The 17,240-nt window shown below is 42.0% G+C and overlaps 1 protein-coding gene across 1 annotated transcript in view; it reads left to right on the top strand.

Annotated features, from left to right (window-relative positions):
* Positions 1 to 17,017, top strand: part of TBC1D32 (TBC1 domain family member 32) — a 183,272-nt gene extending 166,255 nt beyond the window's left edge. Inside the window, exons 34-36 of the mRNA XM_074948323.1 lie at positions 1,374 to 1,562; positions 13,086 to 13,168; positions 16,124 to 17,017. Coding sequence (XP_074804424.1) covers positions 1,374 to 1,562; positions 13,086 to 13,168; positions 16,124 to 16,151 — 300 coding nt within the window. The 3' untranslated portion in view covers positions 16,152 to 17,017. The remainder of the gene's footprint in view (positions 1 to 1,373; positions 1,563 to 13,085; positions 13,169 to 16,123) is intronic.
* Positions 17,018 to 17,240: the final 223 nt, after the last annotated feature.

The raw sequence follows: 17,240 nt of genomic DNA, 5'->3' as shown, positions 1-17,240 counted from the left end.
AGAAACCTTCGTGTAATTTCAAGTCTAAACTTCCCAATGACCAGTTTATATCCATTTGTTCTTGTGTCCACATTGGTACTGAGCTTAAATAATTCCTCTCCCTCTCCGGTATTTATCCCTCTGATATATTTATAGAGAGCAATCATATCTCCCCTCAACCTTCTTTTAGTTAGGCTAAACAAGCCAAGCTCCTTGAGTCTCCTTTCATAAGACAAGTTTTCCATTCCTCGGATCATCCTAGTAGCCCTTCTCTGTACCTGTTCCAGTTTGAATTCATCCTTCTTAAACATGGGAGACCAGAACTGCACACAGTATCCCAATTGCCTGTATAGATGTACATTAATGGATTACATGCATTGGGTTCTTCTATATAGCAGTGTCAATCGGGGCTGAACATGCATTGTTTCAGGGCCAGTGATATCAAATGAGGATCATGGTCCCTGCTGCACCTCAGTTCTTTTTGACTATCATAAGCAGTGAGATCAAACTTCAAAGCTCACTTCATTATCCTTTTTTAAAACCCCTTTTTCCTGTTAGCAGAACAATAGTTGTTAAGAAGAGAATACGTTTAGGACAATTAATCTGGAGGTTTTTTCACTTTATGGGTCATTTTGTTTTGTTGGATTGACTTTGTTGGTTAGGGCGACGCTGTTATGTATCACTTTTGCATTGTTCCAAGCCAGACAATATTGAGACCAACATGTCTGAAGCCAGTAGCTGGCTTTGAATTATTTTTGATCTTATCCTTCTCAGACCACCTCTTGGAGAGTCACTTGTTCTTTTGAATCTCCCAAGAGTTGTGAGCCATATGGGAAGTTCTCAAAGGAGAACAATGGTTACGGAGTGTGCTAACTGCAGTTCTTTGAGATGGTTGCCCACAGGAATTCAGACTCACTGTGTACCTTCTTTAGAGCCTCAGGTGAGGGAGTCTTGAATACATGGGAATGACTAAAGGGCATTGGGAGCCACACCTCTTATGCTCTTACATCCCAGTACAAGGGAAGAATTTAAGACCAACACTGCTTGCTACAAACTTTTGGGTTTGTGCACTAGAGGCACACTTTTCTTAAGAGTGGGGATCTACACAGGCCTCTCTTCAAGAACCACAGTTACTATGGTAAATAATATTTTTTATTCAATATACCAACTACGTAGTGTATCCATTTTAAATGCATATATTAAGCCGGGGTTCTCTGCCTGTTAGTCATGACCACCAACCTATGGGTTGGGTAGGGGTTCTAGCTAGATCCTGGCTGGATGAGAAGGGGGCATAGGATGGTCTTGGTGTTGAAAAGAGGTTTGTGGTATAGAAAAGTTATTAATTTATCAGTGAATCACTGTAGGAAATTGAATTTGTTTTTATATTTCCCTAGATTTGTCAGCAGTGGCTAGCTCAGTGTTTCTGGAATTACTTGGACTGGAGCGAGATCTGTCACTACATTGCTACATGTATTTTCCTTGGTCCTGATTATCAGATCTATATGGGTATATCTGTGTTCAAACATCTTCAGCAAGATATTCTGCAGCACACACAGACCCAAGATCTACAGGTTTTTCTCAAAGTAATGTTTTTTTCTTTAGATTACCAGATTAGAGGAAAGCTACACTTTCCAGACTGAAAAGAGATACTATTTTGCCAAACAACTGAATTTCCAGTATTGATTTTATTTTAGTCTCATTCCTCTCTCTCCCCCCCTCTCATATCTGTTTTCCATGAGGAACAAAGGGCCTTCACCCGCCTACTATCTTTGCTGATCTCCTGCTGCATTCTTAGCTTGTTCCCATGTCATTCTGATAGCTTTCAATTCTGCTTCTTTTGTGTATTTTCATGTTATCCTTCGTCTACCTCATTGTCTCTTCCCCTGGGAATTCCAGTCCAAGGCCTCTCCTGCTATGTTATTCAGGTCTTTCCTCCATCTATGTCCTAGCCATCTCATTTTTTTAATGTAATTTCCTTTCCTATTGGTTTCTGTTTCATCATTCTCCAGAGTTGTTTGTTTGTGACTTTTTTTCTAGCCACCTGATATTGAGGATTTGTCTAAGGCAGCTGTTAATGAAAATGTGGAATTTAAATAATATGCTCATAATAAGTCTCCAAGTTTCAGTGCCACATAGTAAGCCCAACTGTACAGTGGTGTTATATATTCAAAGTTTAGTTTGGAGAGAAAGATTTCTGTTTCTCCAGATTGGCTTTAGAGTTACAAACGCATGTCTAGCTTTTACTCTTCTGGTTTTAAAGTCTTCATCTGTTCCACCCATTGTACTTACAGTGTTACCAAGATATTTGAAATAGCAGACTTCTTTGTCCGTCTCGGAAATTTCTGTTGGTGTTTCATGTTGTGTGTTGATTCTCATGGTTTTAGTTTTCTTGGTGTTGATTTTTCAACCTTACTATCTGTGCAGAGGCCTGGCAATCGTACTTTTGAACTTTCATGTCTCTGTTGGTATGGTATAGCAAGTTGATGTCATTTGCAAAGTCAAGGTCCTGTTAACTTGTGTGGCAGTCCATTATCTGACCCTGTAGTCTTTCTCATTACCCAATCCCCTATCAGTAAAAAAGATCATAGGTGACATAAAACAGTCTTGTCTGACACCTGAATGATTTAATCAGTTCGCTGCTATGTATTTCTTGGCACGTCATATTTTCATAAAAGCTCTGAATGATGTTCACATATTTCTAAGGGAAATTTCCATAATGGCACAGCAACTTCCATAAAAGAGTTTTATCCTCTGTATGGCTTTTTGGAAATCTATAAAATCAATATGAAGTGGTAAATGCCATTTGATCAACAGTTTTATGATGACACATAGGGTTACTATTTGATCTATACATTATTTCTCTTGTTTGAACAATACCTGTTGTTGAAACTGTGACCCTACCACTTTCTTTATTCTGTCGAGAATAATACCTTTAAATATGTTAGTTGGAATAGACAGCAGTTGAATGCTTCTCCAGTTTTTACCCCTTACTGAAGTCTCTTTTCTTTGGTAGCTTCACAATATGACCCTTTTTTCACTTGTCATTTGCTTATACTGTAGGGGTCTTACAATATTACAGTAGGTATGATACATAAGTTTCAGTATGATGTACTGTATTGCTTACTCCTGGGGGGATTCTGCTCCAAAAAATTCAAAATTCTGCATAACAAAGTTCAAAATTCTGCATATTTTATTTGTCAAAATAATGCAATAGACTCACACCAGTTTCAGTTGTTTGGGTAATTTATTTAAACTACAAAACAGAAAAAAGTTACAATAACTATTTAGCATTTCCTAAACAGATGAAAGTTAGTTACAAAGTTAGTAACTAATACCCTGCATTCCAGTTATAATTCTGGAATTTCATTGAAATTACATTACAGAACACCAAACAGCAAAAAAAAAAAAAAAAAAAAAAAAAAGAGTGTCATTTTAAATTGCTCAGACTTTCACACATGAAAGTCATGCAGTTTTGCTAATCATTGTCCTGCATTTCTGTGCAATCCAGTATTTTCATTTAAATTATAGTACAGAAAACGGAGCCTTCAAGTTTTTCTCACTTAGTGATTTCCTTCTGCTTGAAAGGATCAAATTGTACAGTGAAAAACTTCTCTCTGCATCTGCAGAATTTGAGACAGCATGTATGCAATTCAAGGCCAGTTTGGCGATATTTGGAATTCTCTGTGTCATTGAAAGTCAAAACACTTGGAGGTCAACAAAAAATAGGTTGACTTTGAATAGCTTCAGGCACAATCTTTTCCCTTACAATTTTAGCTTCCGTTGAGGTACCTCAGAAAAACCAGGTATTGCTGGCAGATTTTTTTTTTTTATTTTTCTGTGCGGGGGCACAGAAAAGTGGGGGCTATATGAATTCTGGAATTCTGTCAGGAGTAATTGCTTTCTTGTTTTTCAAACCACGGCAAGGCATTTTGAGTGTACTAAAGGCATTAGAATGTGAAAGGATGTTGACTTGTTCATCACCAACATCACCTTTGTTATATAATTTTTTTTAATCAGGAAAAATGGTTCATATAACTTATCATTTGTAGTACTGGTGTTCATAAAATGGAGATTCTCTTATATTATACACTAGAAGTGCCACCCGCATGCCGCACTGGGTATCCAGTGCTGATTTGTGTTTGGAGGGGAGTATGATTGTAAGTGCTTTGAGGGAGAGTCAAAGGGATGAAGATAAGAGAAAAGAAAAGGAGATGCCAAGACAACAAAGGAGGAAGAGAGCGGCAAAAGAAAAAATGAATCTTATGTCAGGAACAGTGCATCTTATTATTTACAGACATAAAGAAAGTGGTTAGGGTTTTAGAGGAGGGACAAATCATCGGACTAAGGTACTTTAAAAAATTCTCTCTTTCACATTTTAGCTCCTATTTTTTTAATGTATAATGGAAAAGATTCTTGAACCCTGAAAGGGTACATGTGACTATTTAGAGAATTTTAAGAATTAGGGCTAATATTATCTGGTGCTGAATATAATGCTTGTCTGTAGCTTCTTTTTTGTGTGCAAATGAAACTGTTCTCATATTTTAAAGGATTTTTTTTTTAAACTGGAATAGTAAGGTAGGCCAATATGGAAAGACAGTGGTGGTTATAAGCAAGATAAATAATTTTTTGCTGACAAATCATGATCCTTTCCTTTAGAAAATATAAGTGGCAGCGGGTAAAAAAAGAAAATATACAACCATCAAGCACTATACCATATCTTTGTATATGATAGATAGAGAGGGTTGGGGATTCTATACATATCAAATGACTCCTATTAATAAGAAATGGAGGAGATGTAGCACATCTAAAGAAATGGGAAAATGTATATTCAACTCCTTTTGCAATTACTATGCATGCAGAAACTTTTAGACTTCCATTTTATGGGTGCTGTTTCAGTACAGTAAGTGAATAATCCCTGCACTGAGAAGTTAAAACTCAAACCTGGACTTGTAAATTTCAAGAAAACTAGTAATTGACCAACAGCATTATGGGTATTAAACCTAATTAACCCTATTGACAGTCCATAAAATTGCTGAACTTGAATTAATAAAATAATAGAGTAGATCAGTGGTAGGCAACCTGCGGCCCGCGAGCCACACGCGGCCTGTCAGGGTAATCCACTGGTGGTCTGTGAGACAATTTGTTTACATCGACCATCCAGACAGTTTGTTTACAATGACCGTCCGCAGGCATGGCTGCCCGCAGCTCCCAGTGCCCGCAGTTCGCCATTCCCGGCCAATGGGAGCTGAGGGAAGTGGTGTGGGCAAGAAGCAAGAGAGACAGACTTTATCCTTTTGGAGGAGGCCTTATTTGTTCAACATTCTATATCAAAAAGCTGGAGACATCAGATGCCAATATATCAATCACTGAAAAGAAAGGAAAAAACTCTGGGTTCTTCTTCAAAGAGTTTCTCTGTGGGTGCTCCACATTAGGTGCCTTGATGCGCTGTGCTTGCAATAGGAGATTTGTGGTAGCAGTGCCCAGCTGGGCCGCTCTGCCATCTCACGCCGCTCTGAATGATCACATAGCGGTGCACAGCCAACCATTCACCTCCGTTGGCTTGAGTCGGAGCAATCAGCAGCACCCTTTCTTACCTCAGATAAGATTTATAGTAGCTAGTTCATAGTGATAGTGTTAGCTTAGTTGTACTTACTTCCCCTATCCCCTTGCATTACTCTAATTTCTTTAAAATTAAAAAAAAATTCCTTTACTTTCCCTATCTACTCCTGCCTCTCTCGCAGGTATATAGTCTTAGTCTCAAACAGGGTTTACCCTTGTTTTTTTCTCTCTAAGAGACCGACTCTCAGGCATGCCCAGCTCACCTGGCTTTAAATGCTGCCTGACTTGCAGACTCTCCGTACTGGTCTCTGACGATCGTGCTCAGTGTGTCCGCTGCCTTGGTGAGACACACATTACTCAAAAGTGCCCGTACTGCAGAAAACTGACAGCTAGGACAAGAAAAGCCAGGGATCTTCAACTGAAGCATCTCATGATGGAGAAATCCCTCAGGCCAGCCTCCAGCCCTGAGTTCAGGACACCCCCTGGCCAATGGTCACCAGCGGCAGCCTCTGACAGGGGCTCCACTTCAACAATGGCTACCAAGGAGCCTGCTCCTAGAAGGGCTACCAAAAAGCAGTTGCAGACATCCCCACATCAAGAATCGCCTAAAAGGAAGCAATCTCCAGTTGAAAAATCTGCCCCAGTACTGATGGCACCGAGAGCACTGGACCACGAGGCACTGGGAACCTCCGGCACTGAGAGTTCTCAAAGAGCTAAAGACCCTCTGCCAGCAAGCCGTAATGGAGGTTCACACACTAAAGTGAAATCTTCCAGCTTGGCACCCATGGAGCTGAAGAAAATCTCAGCACTGAGCGTTACAGTGGTGCCACTGCTGTATCTGTGCCTCACAGCTCTAAATCCTCAGCACCTGCAGCTTCAGCTCATGCTTCCGGGCTGTCCACCACACCGTCTCCGGCACCAAGCCTCACAGTTCCACAGCAATTTGTGAGGCATGCGGACCTGATAGTGGTCTTAATTCCTGAATGTCCTCTACTTGGCACCAAGGGTACCCCATCTAGATCGGTAGTAAGCCAACTGACTACTCCTTGCTGCTCAGCCACCACACTGTATATCTGCAGGTGGTTGGTGATGAGGAAGAAGATGATGATGCAGTAATAAATACTCTTCACAACTCCTCACCCAAGCCAAGACCATCTCATCACCAAACACTTGCAGATATACGAGGATGGTATGGTCACCCATGGGCACCGCCCCCCCATACCATTCCCACCTTACTGGTCATACTGGGATCCATGGGAAATGTATAGGGCTCAAAACCACATCCCCCCTGGTCTGCCTAAGTCCAGAACATCCTGGTCTCCTTCCCCAACTGTCCCGGAACCCTCAGAAATACAAGACGAAGACACTGAGGAACCTGAAGACACAGCTGAACATGACACTTCGCTGCCTACTCACCTCTCATCTTTGTCACTGGACAAAACTATAATGCCACCCCCCCACAAACACCATGGGGGATGATTTCAAATCTTTTCAGGACCTCTTCATAAAGGTTGCTGCATTTCTGGACATTTCATTGGCTCAGTTACAGAAGCCCAACACAAGCTCACAGACATACTCCAGGCATCCCTATCAGCAAAGATAGCTCTGCCAATTAATGATGCAATCATGGAGCCTTCAAAAATAGTCTGGCAGACACGTACTGCAGTACCACCCTCATGTAAAAGATCTGACCAAAAAAATATTATATGCCAGCAAAAGTTCCTGAGTTCCTATTTACATACGCCACACCAAACTCAGTAGTAGTAGAGGCGGTCAACCAAAGGGGGAAACAACACCAGTCTCGAACGACCCCATATGATAAGGACTGGAAAAGGCTAGACCTTTTCAGGTGGAAAGCTTATTCCTCAGCTACACTTCAGCTCCTCATAGCCAACTATGCTGCCCTGCTAGCCAAATATACACACAAGTTGTTCACCAAAATGTCAACTTTTTTTGAAAATTTACCAGATGACAAAAAGAACAATACAAGGCAAACATTTCTGAAGGGTCTCTCATCACCAGGATGGCCCTCCAGTCCTCCCTTGACTCTGCAGACACAGCAGCATGATCCATTGTGATATCTGTGGTCATGGGCTCCACCTCTCCAGGTTCCCAAGGGAGGTCCAGGCAACAGATGAGGACTTACCCTTCAAGGGGCGGAAACTATTTGCAGACAAAACCAATGTTTCATTACGCACCCTTAAAGACTCAAGGGCAACCTTAAAAACCCATGGCATTTACATACCTGCAAACAAAAGGAAACAGAGCAGGTTTTACAATCCGAGATTCTGGTATATGCCATATTCTTAGTCCCAAAGACAGTGTGACCAACAACGTAAACAAAGACAGAACAGATGTCAGCAGAACCAAGATCAGTCTTCGACATCGCAACAATCCACCTCTAAATGATTATTTTGAAGGTGTGATCGAGGGCACAAAACCTCCACACTCTCTGACTCTGGAACCAGAAACAGTCCCCCACCCATTCGGAGACCATCTGTCACCATACTACCCAGTCTGGAACACCATCATGACAGACAAATGAGTTTCAGAGATTATCCAGAAGGGCTACTCTATCCCCTTTATTTCTATCCCACCTACCCAGCCCCCATCCTTGTCCCTCTTCAGGGACCCCTCTCACCAGTGGTGGATTAATGATTTAGTCGCCCCTAGGCCCTGAAATAATTGCCCCCCCCACAGCAACTCCCTGCCCCAGCTCACCTCCACTCCGCCTCCGCCTCCTCCCCTGAGTGTGCCGCCGGGTCCTGTTTCTCCCCGCTCCCTGCCAGTGCTTGTGCGCGAAAGAGATTCGCGAAGGAGGGGGGAAGAGGGAGGAACGCGGCGCGTTCAGGGGAGCAGGCGGGGCTGGGCCAGGGCGGGGATTTGGGGAAGGGGACCATAGGGGCAGGGAGGGTGCAGGGAAGGGGTGGAGTTGGGGCGGGGCCAGGAGCGGAGGGCGCGAACTGGCGCCAAGGGAAGCAGCCTCTGTCTGCTTTTATAAATTTGCCACCCCTGCACATTTGCCGCCCTAGGCCTAGGCTTTGTTGGCCTAGGCATTAATACGCCACTGCCTCTCATACATACCTGTTACAACAGCAAATAAATCACCTGGTACAATTAGGTGCCATGGAACCTGTACCATTACAACACAGGGGGAGAGGTTTTTATTCACATTACTTTCTAACTCAGAAAAAGACCGGTAGGTGGAGACCCATCCTGGATTTACAAAAACTCAACAAATTCATGAGAACACAATGTTTCAAAATGGTGATTCTAAGCACAATAATTCCAGCATTAGCGAAAGGAGATTGTCTCTCAGCCCTGGACCTTCAGGATGCTTATTTTCATATTACTATCCACCCATCACACAAAAGATTCCTGAGATTCCCCCTAGGGAAACAGCATTTCAATATCTTCATTAATGATCTGGAGGATGGCCTGGACTGCATCCTCAACAAGTTTGCAGATGACACTAAACTGGGAGGAGTGGTAGATACACTAGAGGGTGCGGTAGGATAAAGAGGGCCATAGACGAATTAGAGGATTGGGCCAAAAGAAATCTGATGAGGTTCAACAAAGACAAGTGCAGAGTCCTGCACTTAGGATGGAAGAATCCCATGCACTACTACAGACTAGGGACCGAATGGCTAGGCAGCAGTTCTGCAGAAAAGGACCTAGGGGTTACAGTGGACAAGAAGCTGGATATGAGTCAACAATGTGCCCTTGTTGCCAAGAAGGCCAATGGCATTTTTGGATGTATATGTAGGGGCATTGCCAGCAGATCGAGGGACGTGATCATTCCCCTCTATTTGACATTGGTGAGGCCTCATCTGGAGTACTGTGTCCAGTTTGGGGCCCCACACTACAAGAAGGATGTGGAAAAATTGGAAAGAGTCCAGCAGAGGGCAACAAAAATGATTAGGGGACTGGAACACATGACTTATGAGGAGAGGCTGAGGGAACTGGGATTGTTTAGTATGTGGAAGAGAAGAATGAGGTGGGATTTGATCGCTGCTTTCAAGTACCTGAAAGGGGGTTCCAAAGAGGATGGATCTAGACTGTTCTCAGTGGTAGCAGATGACAGAACAAAGAGTAATGGTCTCAAGTTGCAGTGGGGGAGGTTTAGGTTGGATGTTAGGAAAAAAATTTTGACTAGGAGGGTGGTGAAACACTGGAATGCGTTACCTAGGGAGGTGGTGGAATCTCCTTCCTTAGAAGTTTTTAAGGTCAGGCTTGACAAAGCCGTGGCTGGGATGATTTAGTTGGGGATTGGTCCCGCTTTGAGCAGGGGGTTGGACTAGATGACCTCCTGAGGTCCCTTCCAACCCTGATATTCTATGATTCATTTCCACCATAGAGTACTACCCTTCGGCCTATCCACTGCCCCAAGGATTTTTTTCCAAGATTCTTGCTGTCATTGCAGCTCACCTGTGCAGACATGGAGTAATGATATTTCCATACTTGGACGACTGCCTCATACTGGCACCAACACAGCAAGAAGCAATAAATGCCACACAGAGCACGATAACCCTTACGAACCTAGGATTCCAAATAAATGTGCAAAAGTCCACATTGGTTCCTGTCCAAAAGTTTGAATTCATAGGAGCCTGTCTCAACTGTCTAACAGCAATAGTAACGCTACCCCAACAACGCTTCCTCACCCTCGTCAACCTAATTTCAGTGGTGAGGGAAAGCCCACAAACATCCACCAGAACATGTTTACAACTCTTGGGGCACAAGTCGGCAACAACATTTGTTGTTAAGCATGCCAGACTCCACATGAGATGCTTGCAGGCCTGGCTTCGAACAGTGTATATACCGCACAGACACTCTCTCAACAGATGCCTCATAATGCCACACAGAGTAAAAGACTCATTAACATGGTGAACACAACCAAAGAACATCTGCTCAGGAGTCCCTTTCCAATAAAGAACTCCAACCATGACAATCACGACAGACGCTTCCCTAATAGGTTGGGGGGCACATCTACTCAACAATACAGTCCAAGGCTGCAGGTCCCCAGCGAAGTCCAACCTACACATAAACTTATTGGCACTAAGGGCAGTCCGAAATGCATGTGATCACTTTCTCCTTCTAGTCAAGAACAATACAATCAAGATCTTCATGGACAATATAGCATGCATGTTTTATATAAACTGCCAAGGGGGAGCACGATCATACTCCCTATGTACAGAGATGATATGCCTTTGGAAATGGTGCATCACCAACAACATAGAGATATCGGCATCCTATCTGGCGGGATGTCAGAATACAACAGTGGATGTACTAAGCAGGGATTTCTCACAAACGCATGAGTCATAGATGGATCCTGAAATTCTCAAATCCATATTAAAACAATGGGGGTTCCCCACCATAGATCTATTTGAAACAGCTCAGAATGTCAAGTGCCCACAATATTGCTCCAGAGCGGGATTGGGATACCACTCCCTAGGCAATGCTCTTCTCATAAAATGGGAGGCACCACTGATGTATGCATTTCCTCTGACCCCACTCCTAAGATAAGTCATTCACTAGATCAAGCAGGACAAATCCAGGGGTCATTCTCATAGCGCCCACATGGCCCAGACAAGCATGGTTCCCATACTTGCATCAGATGGTAAACTATCATAGAATCATAGACTATCAGGGTTGGAAGGGACCTCAGGAGGTCATCTAGTCCAACCCCCTGCTCAAAGCAGGACCAATCCCCAACTATCCACAAGCTCCATCAGAGTACACTTGGCTGTTATTACCTCGTTCCATAAAAAGGTGGATGGGTTCACCATATTTACTCACCCGATGATTAAACACTTCCTTAAAGGCATTGAAAACACTTATCCCACAATGATAAACGCTACACCCATGTGGGACCTCAGCCTTGTTCTACGAGGAGTCATGGGAAAGCCTCTTGAACCCCTTGCAACTTGCTCTTTGTTGCACTTATCCATGAAGGGGGCTTTCCTCATTGCCATCACGTCCACCAGACGGGTGGCAAAATTAGGTGCCCTAATGGCACACCCACCTTATACAATATTCTTATAGATAAAATCACCTCCCCCTTTCATTTAAACCAACCCATTTACTTATCTGTATTTTTTCCTAAGCTGCATACGGATGGAAAGGAGGCCTCACTCCACACATTGGATGTTCTCAGAGCATTAGCTTTCTACACTGAAAGAATAAAAACATTTAGAAAATCACCTAGACTATTTGTTTCCAGAACAGACTGCTCGATGGGTCAAACCATCTCAAAACAGAGACTATCCAAATGGATATCAGGATGTATCCATTTGTGCTACCAAAACAACAATCTACAACCTCCTCCAGGAGTTTGCACACACTCCACCAGAGAAATGGCAGCATCTGTGGCCCTTTTCAATAACGTCCCTATCACTGACATTTGCAGAGCAGCTACCTGGGCATCAGTCCATACTTTCATTAAACACTATGCTTTAGAACAACAATCTGTGTCAGATGCTCACTTTGGAATTACTGTGTTATGCACCATCAACAGTGCAACTTTGAAGCCCCTCGCCTCCACTGAGGGGCACTGCTCCACAGTCACCTAAAGTGGAGCACCCACAGGGACACTCCTCAAAGAACAAGAGAGCGTTACTCATCTAGTGTAGTAACTGAGGTTCTTCAAGATGGTTGTCCCTGTGAGTGCTCCACTACCCTCTCCTGCCCTCTACTTTAGAATTTCAGGCCGATTATCTGAGGTAGAGAGGGAACATGGGGACGATTGGCTGTGCACCACTATGTAACCGCTCGGAGTGGCACGAGATGGCTACAGCATGTGCGCAGCCCAACCAGGCATTGCTACCACAAATCTCCAATTACGAGCACAGGGCATCAAAACACCTAAAATGGAGCACCCAGGGACAACCATCTTGAAGAACCTCAGTTACTATACAAAGTGAATAACCTTGTCTTCCACTAACCTGTTCTAGGTCCCAACATAAATACTTACCACTCTATGAATAGATTAGCGAAAGAGACCTAGAATCTTTATTCAAAGAGAAGTAGTACTCAAGACTCTGTTTCACTATGAAGTAGTGATTTTCAAGAAGAGCTCTAAATCTAGGCAAACAGAGGGAATTTCTTCAAATTTCTGTTTGCAGGTGTGGTTTAGGGATGTGAGGTGGTTCAGTACATTCAGTTTTATTGATTATGAGGGATTTAGCCACTGTTTAATGTAGAGTGCCAATGTGTATGTTAGGTATGGGAGGAAGTTTTGTATCTGATGCCTTTAAAGACCCTAGTCACCATTTGTGGAGTTGTCAATGAGGTCAGGAAGGTTTCTTGAGAGGTCCCGGCTAATCCTTTGATCTAACACTCACCAAAATGGAAGGATTCTCTGGCTCCTACTTACGCTTTCGGATCTAGAGACAAAGCATAGCTGCTCAGCTCCAAGACACTAATTCTGCTTCATCCATCCAGAACCACCTCTGTTGAATCAGAGCCTTTGTTGTGAAAATCTTCACTTCTTTAGGTGCAACCGAACACTGAGGCCATTCATATTGATCAGTCTCTCTCCTACTTCCCAGGGTTCAGGGACTCCAGTTTCTTCACATTTGCAAGAATCTTCCTACCAAATCTTCCCCAGTCATATGGGGAACAAATTTGTCAGGTATGGGCCCTAATGTTCAATTTACTGTTTATGGCTCTTGGGACATAAGACTTCATTTTCTGTCTACTTGATGTCACATAGGAGCATCCCCAAAAGAGTCTAACCAACAGAGAGGCTTAAATTGAGATCTAGCTAACTGAGGTTCATTCCAGAAAGACAGAGATTATTATGTGGAAGGGCTCCAATACATAATCCTAAAATAGATCCATTTAGAGTCCATTCTATCAGAGGAATAGTCCCCTCCAAGGCTCGTCTCCATAATATATCCACATTAGGTTCATTCTGTTAGAAGATCAGTGTTTTCCAAGAATGTATCACACATTGGTATCTGAGATACTGAGGTTATTGTCCCTATTTAGACAAGGAAGTAACTTGAGTAGCTAAGATACCAGTTTATAGTAACTTGTGACAGATGTTGACTTTATTGGCTGCTGCTGTATGTCTGAGATTTGTAAGGCTTCAAATCACCATTTGTAGTTAAATTTACACTTTTATTCAGCAATGTTCTCTGATTCTGAAGCTAAATTGGATGTTTGTTTGAGCAGGCAGCCTTCTTGAGTTAAACATTCTTCCAACCCTCCCCCTGGGAATGGCTTCTGTTTGCTACCCTCCTACAGTGGAGTTCTTCAGGAAGAAACAAAGTATACTTAGTAACTGGAATTCTCCAGAAGATTGTATAATTACACAGCTGTATTCAGGGGGGGCATTATGAAGCTGAGAGCTTTGAGAGGGGTAGTGTCTTGGGAAGCACAATCCAGGCCAAAGCTCCAGGGAGCACTTGGGGATTGTGCATGCTGCACTTTCCCTTAGGATAGTACAGCATTTTCCTTTATCTGTGTCTAGCTGATCCACTGGCCAGCATGTTGGTGAGGAAGGCTATGTCTCTTCTCTCTTTGAGGTGTCTTGCAGCCCCAGAATTACTAGAATCAACAGGTCTTATGGTGCTTCCTTAAATGCAAGGTCTGTGATTATCACTGGCCCTTGCATGGGGGCTGGGGCAAAGCTCCTTGTACCTTTCCTATTTCCATCCATCACATGAGGGTCTGGGTACTCTAGCTCACTGCCTCTGCAAATCCACATTTACTCTCCATCCTTCTCTGAATCTGTGGTGTATTATAGCTAGTTTAGATGAAGCAGAGGGGAACTGGGAATGGTTACAGGGATGGGGCCTTTTGTAATCACAGTTGGTCAGCTTTAACCAATATGTTGGTCTTTTGTATTGATGTGTGTGCATCCTCTAACAGTCAAACTGCTTTAGGATGTTTCATGGGTCTTGTCATGCAACAAAGAGGTTCTATAATGTGGGTCTGGAGAGGCAATATATCAGGTACCTTTTCTTTCTTCTTTTTAAGGAACTAAGGTGGGTTCCTACTTGGGAATGTAAAAGGAGTTTAACTCAGGAACCATTTTATTTCAGAAGTCAAATATGGCCATGAAGTAGCACCTTCTTTCTCTTCTACGTGGTCAGTAGATACTTTGGTTTCTTATTCTCCCTTACATAAAATATGCAGAGGAACTCAGAACAGTTTTGCAGACTGTTTTAAAGGTAGCTGAAATGAACACTAGCTAGAATAATTAATAACATATGCAATTATTTTATTTAATTTTTATTAGACATACATTATAGAACATACACACATTTAATCAATACAAACTTGGCTGCCTGAAAAAGGGAGTTAAACTCCTCCTACAACAGGCTCTTTTTTCTCCAGTGCCTAGTGTAATCAATCCTCTCCCATTCCAGATATGCAAAAAAGATTCCCCAAAATAGGACAAAATTGTGCCCTTGTTTGCACTTGTGAGGAGGAGAGGAAAAGGGTAAGGACATCCTCAGACCCTCATTCAAACAGGGATGTGCAGACTTTTGGACGGTAGGAAATTGTGCTCCATGAGCTCAGCTAGGGTGACCAGATAGCAAGTGTGAAAAATCAGGACAGAGATTGGGAGGTAATAGGTGCCTATATAAGACAAAACCCTGAATATCAGGACTGTCCCTATAAAATTAGGACATCTGGTCATTCTAAGCTCAGCAGACCGCTAGTTAGGGGAGTGCTCAGCTAATGCACCAGCCATGTGCCCTAGAGCACTGTCTAGCTCCTAAATGCTTGTTACAGCATATGCTGCTTTAGCAGTAACACTGCTCAGCAGATGGTCAGCACACAGGTTGTTCCTCCTCAAAGGAGTATCAAAGTGTACCAGAGAGTTTTTTCTTGGTTTTCCTGTTGAATCCAGCTCTACTCTCGGTTTCTTTTTGCAGAGGATACATCTGCCAGCATCCTTCTCCCTTGTCTACCTTGTCAGTCCCATGGAAGGATTTAGCCTGATCGTCTTTTTTGCGGTCAGACTTATTTTGCCCTGTTAAATATGGACATGAAATCCAGAGCTTTATAGAATGTTCATCGTTGTTTACAATGACGATGAAGCAAAAGTATCTTAGCCTGCTTTAAAAGAGCATATTTTGAAGATCAGTGTTCATAATTGGTTTTTAAAATATATAACGAGTGCTATTCTTCTAGCTGGCTGTTAGCAAAAAGAGTGGATCAACGTCCTGGGAACCTATTCATTATACCTAGCACATTAACAACCTTAGGGCTTCCAGAGCTTGTGTACACTTTGAGAAAAGACTGTTTTTGTAACCTGTCATTTGCTATTTAAGGCTTATTTTGTATTCCTTGAAATCATCAAATGGCATGCTCTCCTAAGAGTGAAGAAATGGGTTCAGTCGGAAAAAGCCATTTGTTAGCAAATTTCTAATTAGGAAGAGCTGTCTGAACATGAGCACACTGATTTTTCACTTTTAAACAAAAGGTAATAAAGTATCTGTTTGCACCATAAAACACCAAGGCAGTGACATGCAAAAGTAAAATAGGCTACCTTCAAACATCTAAAATTCATTACACTGTAATATTGCATCTTTTTTCATAGCTAATAATTTTTTTGTGTGTATTTGTGCAGGAAGAAGCACTCCATAGATTTCGAGTGAGTGATTATTTAGAATACATGGAAAGCTTGGAGGCAACCTACAGGCCATTGCTGTTGAGAGACATGAGGAACATTTGAATGCAGAGCACATAGATCAAGCAAACAAGCATTTCATCTTCAAGCTTTAGATGAGTTCTGAAAGGGAATGCTGATTGTTTTATATCAGTCTCCATAAAAATTCATGCTGTGGAAATATACATACGTTAAAATCAATAATAAAGGTTTTCAGAATATAAGTTTTTCAAGGGGACATCATCTGAACTGGATCAACTGAAAAATAAATAATTTTTCCAGCCATACTGAATGTATTGCCTTATTTTTATTTGGTAGATTGCTTGAAAATCTGCCCTTAGCTAACTTAGGGGTCTTGTTTGTATTCTCTGGAAGCTGTTCCCAAACTAATACATTTTGGTCATCTCCTACCCACATCATCTTACCTAAAACTTTAAAATTCTGCACAGGTCTGGCAATAAGAAGCAGTACTGAGAATAATCACTTGGGTATCCTGTATTTATGTGAATGGGGATGAGCAAAAGCAAAGCAGCTTTCCTGTATGCAGCTGATCTGACCTTGTGATTTGGCTGAGGAGGAATAGTTACATCCAAGTGGAACAAGGGATTGATACTGCCCGCAGCCATAATGATTTTAAAAATATGTCTATAGCATAAATTTATATTTGTAATCTTATATGCTAATTTTATATTCTCAGAATGGATAAATGGGAAGGCAGATTACTAAAATATGCATTATTTAGTACAGTCATTTTATTGATTGGCTTGATTGTACATATTGCCATTATATAAAAAAACTTGCACCAGTAAAAGCAAGATAATTCTGAGGTAAATAAATGATTTCAACATTCTTAAATGTGTGTTTTGGTGTGTATAAGCCTGGGTTTCTGAAACATAAAATAGGTCAAAATAACTTTATGTATCACTAGTACAAAAAATGGCAACTAATCTAAAATACTTTTTGCAAAACAAATTTTCATTAAGGTTCATTTACTTGTTTTATCTTTTCTGTTCATTGTGACTTCAGACAGTTAAAATACTGACTTAAAAACTGGAGTATGTAAAAATAATTCCATTAC

The sequence above is a fragment of the Natator depressus genome, chromosome 3, assembly GCF_965152275.1.
Source record: "Natator depressus isolate rNatDep1 chromosome 3, rNatDep2.hap1, whole genome shotgun sequence".
NCBI classification, from domain to species: Eukaryota; Metazoa; Chordata; order Testudines; family Cheloniidae; genus Natator; species Natator depressus.
Note: the sequence above shows the minus strand (reverse complement) of the source record. Positions and strands in the feature narration are given on the sequence as shown.